Genomic DNA, 6,355 nt, shown 5'->3' with positions numbered 1-6,355 from the left:
ATTTGAAGTGTCCCGGGCACTTTTGGCTCGGGCCCTAATAATAATAATAATAATAATAATAATAATAATAATAATAATAATAATAATAATAATAATAAACGCTTCGAAAAACAATAGGTTCCTCGCACTTTCAGTGCCAGGGACTGTTGGGCTCCTGGCTCTTTCGTGCTCGGGCCCTAATTAAAAACATTCCCGGTAGAGGAAAAAAAGCAATTAGGCTTATTATTTTAAGATAACTATTAACATCAATTGTATGATGTCCATCGCCCGTTCCCTCCGCGCAGGCGCCAAGACGGCATTTCCGGGTACGACATGCAGTATAAATAGGCTGGTGTGCTCGGACGACGGTAGAACATACGAAACCAATGATTCCCATATGTCCAGTAGTATCCTTCACCTATGGTAAGTACGGTTCCAAACATGCGGAGATTACTGTACAGTTTGCTAGAAAGGCGTAAGTAACTTTATAAGCTGAGAAGCAATGTTAAGATAGTGACGTTGGTGGGTATTCGCTGGAGCGCTCATTTCAGCCTGCTGCTAACAGTTAGCTTAGCTTTGTCCTGTATGTCTGTCCTCCGCAGTGCCCAGCCGGCTTGGTGAAGATGCCAAAATGGCTACCGGCAATTACTTCGGTTTTACCCATGGCGCTGCCGCTCAGTACAGGTAAGGCGACCTTCAACACTCGGATTTTCAATACGCTGCGCAATGTTTTTTTTTTTTTGTTTTTTTTTTTTAGCTCTAACGGTAACGTTAGCGGATTCTGTATATCGTGTATGTCATACGTCTGTGCAGACTTTATATTTCTCACTGCTGCCATTGTTCAAGCTGGGGGAGGGGGCGTTTATCCCTCTGCTGTTGCAGTTGGACTTAATCGGGCGTTCAGACTGAAAAAGGCATTACTCAAGAGGGTGCGTTGATGCCCCTTGCGTTTTTACCATACAGGTACAGATGAGAGAATGAAATATAACACAGGAAGTCCAGTCTCATTCATGACTTAAAGGGGTTCAGACGCCGAAGCACCACATAGGGGTCTATAATATTATAACGCCCCCCTGCCCGCGTGGCGATATCAGTTTTTGCATACCTAATAGTTGTAAATAAGTGGTTGTAAATAAAAGCTTAGGTAAACCTTACCTTACCTCAGCTACTCTATTGTCTATCGTAGCGAAGGCCTTATGGATTGATAGATGGATCAGTCACTGTCTTAAAACGTCGTTAAAAATCTCGTTTGACACACCGTCTATATGGTCCTCTATAAAGATCCATATTTGGAAATAGAACATAGAACAACAACCAATGGGGGATCAAGTAACAGCTCAAGAATACAAATATATTTGTGTGGTTTTAGTCGGTGCACTAAAAGATGTCAATCATTTCATAGCAGGTCTCAGTCTTGTGTTTTGAATTTTGTTTGTGGAGCTGTCCATTAATTTGGATAACAGATTGTACATTTAAAAAAATAATAAATTTCATATATATAATATACTCATACATATACATACCGCTGCGTAGCTGTAACTCCTGAAAAGGCAGCAAAATATATAATATTGTTCGCCGTAAAAAGCACTACTGTCGGGGCAAGCTGCACCCCATTACCTACATACCATTCTTACTAATAGTTATAACTGTATAACACAATAATTAATAACCCACAACTAGTCAGTTGACAAACTCTGTGTAGTTGCCTGGGAAACTATTGGTAGCATAGCTGCTTTTAAGGAATAGGGCAGTGTGTATTTTGTGCGCATGGCATGTGAGAGGTTACGTGAGAGAGTGAGGGGCGGAAAAGTGACAGTGACTGTGAGCGGAGCAGAGGAAAAGGTTAGCAGTAAGTTGTCAATCTGGCAGTAAATGTACAGTACAGGCTACAGTGTGTTAGTTAATAAATGCTATAGCTTTCTCAAGACCAAGAAAAGTCATATCTGTTGTTTCCCCAACTGCTGGAAAAGTGAAGGGGGTTAGCCCCAAAGTTAGCAACAGTGGGGTAGCCTAACCTGCAGACGTTAAACAGAGAAATGTGTGGCTGCTGAGTCTCCAGAGTTTTATTCTGAGCAAGTTTCTCATCAATGTCATATTCATGTTCTTCAAGGTTTTCATTTAATAGGCATAAAATGTCAAGAAGTGTAACTGCCAATTAAAGAGGAATTGTATGTAATATTCATTCACCTTAAATACATGTGAGTGTACATATATCTATGTGTGTGAGTGTACAAGGTAAATGTGACAATCGTGATATCAATTTCAGGTGAGCTCGCCCAGCCCTACCATGTTCCCATGCAGAGCATACTCACATCCATGCACAACCTTTGGGGAAATTGCAACTTGACTTCTAACTTTTTACCTCTTCTCTTTTTTGTGTTGTTCTACCAGTCAGCAGCCAGCTGCCGGGGTAGCATACACACATCCCACCACAGTGGCCAGTTACACAGTTCATCAAGCACCTGTGGCAGCACACACCGTGGCAGCGGCCTATGCTCCCACTGCAGCTACAGTTGCTGTAGCTAGGCCTGCGCCTGTCGCTGTGGCAGCTGCTACTGCTGCAGCATATGGAGGATACCAGCCAACCCATGCTACCACTGACTATGGATACCCTCAGCGTCAGCCTGAAGTCCCTCCACCACCACCACCGGTCACCTCACAGAACTACCAGGTGCACCACTAGCTTTTTTTTTTTTTTTTTTTTTTTTTTAAGATTGCTACTAGAGATGCATTTTTCTTGGCCAATTCAATTCTGTTTTTTTTTTTTTTTTAAAAGTCTGACCTGCTGATTCAGATTTTGGCCAATCCTGATTTTCCTCTTTCTAAGAACTATAATTGCAACATTCACATTTTTGAATACATTTTCAATTGTATGTTCATGATACAACATTGCTAATTATAAAACACAAAACATGAACACAATATTTGGTTTTCAAAGTACAAGATGAGCTATTAAGTTCATTGATGTCAACTCAAAGTAAAATACTGATAAAACATTTAACAGTGGGGCAAATAAACTCTGACTATTAATTCAAATGTACCATTTTATGTTTTTCACACAGCAGGAGTCATGGCAGTTTATCAGATAATGAGAAAGAGGTTAAATTTAAATGCAAACAAAAATAGCAGCAGTATGAACAGAAGAGGCACATAAAATATTAATATCGGACTTTTCCGTAAAAGCTGAAATCACCTGGTTTCAGGTAAACTACGTGTAAACAGCTGTTTCTCTCTTTCAGCTCTTTCACTCACTCACTCACTCACACACACACACACACACACACACAGACATTGACTGGGAGAAAGTTTTTCCCGCTCCTCCTTGCATTTTTGCAGAGCGTGATGTTTGAGGGATTTCTGCCCGTTTGAAATCATCCCACAGCATCTCAATAGGATTAAGATCTGGGCTTTGACTTAGCCATTTGAGAACTCTCCATTTCTTTCTTTTGAGCCATTCCTTGGTAGATTTACTGGAATATTTTTTTTTTGTCATTGTGATGTTGCATGGTCCACATCCACTTTCAGCTTCAACTTTTGGACTGATGGTCTCACTTTCTCCCCAAGCACCCTCTGATACAAAAAAGAATCCACAGTGGATTCTGTGATGGTGCACTGGCCAGGCCCTGCTGCAGCAAAGCAGCCCCAAACCAGGACATTTCCACTCCCATGCTTCACAGTTGGTATTAGGTTCTTTTGCTCAATTGCTGTCTTTGGTTTGCACCAAACGTGTCTTCTGTCACTCTGCCCAAATAATTCAACATTGGATTCATCTGTCCAAAGCACATTGTTCCAGAAGTCCTGGTCTTTGTCTAGGTGTGCTCTGGCAAACTTTATTCTTGCCCTGATTTATTTTTTAATTTTTTTTTTTTTTTTTACAGCAAGGGTTTCCTCCTTGCACACCTTCCAAGAAAATCAAACTTGTGCAGGTAGATGCATGTACTTTGACGTCATCTTTGGCAAGAGCTAGCTGTAGGTCCCGTGATGGCATTTTAGGATTGTTGGAGACTTGCTGAAGCATCTTACAGTCTGCTCTCGGGGTGAACTTGCTAAGACGGCCTCAGCTGGACATGTTGGCAGTCGTTTTTTTTAAATGTTCTCCACTTGTAAATTATTTTCCAGACAGTGGAATGGCTGATTTCTATTTGTTTGGAGATCTTTTTAGATCCCTTCTCAGACTCATACACATCTACAGTCTTCTTTCTGAAGGCCTCACAGAGTTCTTTTGATCTCGCCATGGTGATAACAATCAAGACCAAAAAAACTAAATGACTGAGGTTTAAATTAGACAGGCTGCAATCCACACAATCCTCTCTTATGATGATCTAATCATTTGCACCTGATGCGGTGCACTTGGTTCTAATTTTAGCCATTTAAAGTAGAAATAAATGTGGGAGTGTCCTAACTTTTCCTCACAAGAAAATTGCATTTATATTAATTGCATTTTACAAAACATTTTTTACGAGACATTTTTTTTTTCTTTTTTTTTTTTAAATTTGTGTAGTTATATTAACTATATCTCTCAATATTTAAATGAAGATCAAATGTTTAAGATCAAATGTTTAATGTTTTTATGGGGTGTCCTATCTTTTTCACATGACTATACTATTTTGGGCTGGACCGACTTAACATCTGTCCCACCTTGAGCAGACCTGGGATGGTCCAGGGGCCAGATGCATAAAATGATATGTACGCACAAAAACCATGCATACATGACAATGTTAGGTTGATAACCAGCTGCACTGATTGTTTTTTTTTTTTTTTTTAAGTTAACATTGATTACTTTTGTTTAATTTTATCATTCTTTTAATTTACATAGTAGTCAACATTTTATTTTGCTCTTAATATTCTTTTTATTTTATCCTTAGTTGTGTTACATCTTGTAAAGTTGGTTTAGATATGAATGTTACAAACTAATCACTGACTACATTTCTGAGATATCACTGCTGACGATGGTCTATGGTCCATGTTAGGGCTGCTCGACTGTGGCAAAAATCGTAATCATGATTACTTCGGTCAATATTGAGATCATGATAACTTCACACGATTACTCATTGATATCATATCATTTTATTGTGGACTTTGTGAACAAATAGCCTTGCTGTTTTTAATTTAATGCAGCCATGTTGGCAGCCTGCAGCTGCAGCTCCGCCATCACCTCCACCTGCCGTGGTCTCCCTCAACCCGCCTCTCACCGGGGCTGTACGAAGAAATGAAACCGGCTGTATCATGTATCCCGCTCCGCATCTGCAGATTGATCCATGCAGGAACCAAACATACAAAAATATGCAGGACAATTTTGGGAAGGTGATGGAAAAAGTTAGTTTCGAGCCCTGTAAGGTGCTATAACTCTCATGCATCCTGCGATGAGTTAAATGTTTGTCTAAATTCCCTCAGTCACCATTGTCTTTTCTAAATGTTAACACGTTTCTCCCATCCTCACCAGGGCCGGTTGAAAAATCAGACCTTCTGATCAATTACATGTTAATTGCTGTTGAGCCAAAACTCAGGACCATTGCTGGAGTGTGCACCAGCTTTTCAATCTCATGACACATTTAGTCACATCTGACCAAACACTCAGTGAATCTCTCAATGTCTTCACAGTGGAGGCAAAACCTAACTTTTACATTTAAGTCGTTTGGCAACATATCTTATAGGTCACACAATATTAGGTAATTTAATATGCTATTAATGAATTTATATTGAATTATTTCCCACCAGACATTTTGGCCGTTGATGTTTTCATCTGCCGGACAACATGTGATACCAGCTAATGTAAACCCTGCTGGATCAAAGGAGAGATCATTACACGGAGCGAAACATCCTCACATCTAAATAGAATCCAAAGTCTGACTGAAACTAAAACAAAGTAGCCTGTAGATGTCTCAATAAGTCGGTTTCCACCACTGGACATTTGACTGTTCAATTCAAACACATTCATGCTGTGAGGAAGACTCTGCTCTCTCTGTCTCTCACTGCGCTGTCTGGCTGCTCCAACACATGATGCGCTGGATTTACAACACCAGACAAAACCAGAGAATCATTGAGAAACAGAATTCGGCACCACTAACGTATCTTGATTATCTTGTTTTCATAATCATTGGAAGCCAAAATCGCAATTGAAAATAAAATTTGATTAATCGAGCAGTCCATGTGCTGAATTTATGATATGGACGGTATAAAGAGCCGCGTGTGTTGAAGAAAATTCACTCAAATCCTTGTTCAAAGTTTGCTGTGGTGGAAGTGGTTTAATAGCATTCCGGAAATGCAGTAAGCATACTGACACAGAGCTCTGATACAGTAGACTGACCCAGAGCAGAAGAAATGGAAAGACTTTATACAGTAAGGATCAAAGCACAAACGGTGAACAAAAGATACA

At 40.0% G+C, this 6,355-nt stretch overlaps 1 protein-coding gene across 2 annotated transcripts in view; it reads left to right on the top strand.

Moving 5' to 3' along the window:
* Positions 1–301: 301 nt before the first annotated feature.
* Positions 302–6,355, top strand: part of zfr (zinc finger RNA binding protein) — a 131,190-nt gene continuing 125,136 nt past the window's right edge. For both annotated transcript variants that reach the window (XM_042405595.1, XM_042405596.1), the window contains exons 1-3: positions 302–402; positions 582–663; positions 2,371–2,650. In XM_042405595.1, the coding sequence (XP_042261529.1) occupies positions 366–402; positions 582–663; positions 2,371–2,650 (399 nt within the window). In that variant the 5' untranslated portion in view covers positions 302–365. The remainder of the gene's footprint in view (positions 403–581; positions 664–2,370; positions 2,651–6,355) is intronic.

Source organism: Thunnus maccoyii, unplaced genomic scaffold (assembly GCF_910596095.1).
Source record: "Thunnus maccoyii unplaced genomic scaffold, fThuMac1.1, whole genome shotgun sequence".
Classification (NCBI taxonomy): Eukaryota; Metazoa; Chordata; class Actinopteri; order Scombriformes; family Scombridae; genus Thunnus; species Thunnus maccoyii.
The sequence above is the reverse complement of the archived record's forward strand: the minus strand, read 5'-3'. Positions and strand labels throughout refer to the sequence as shown.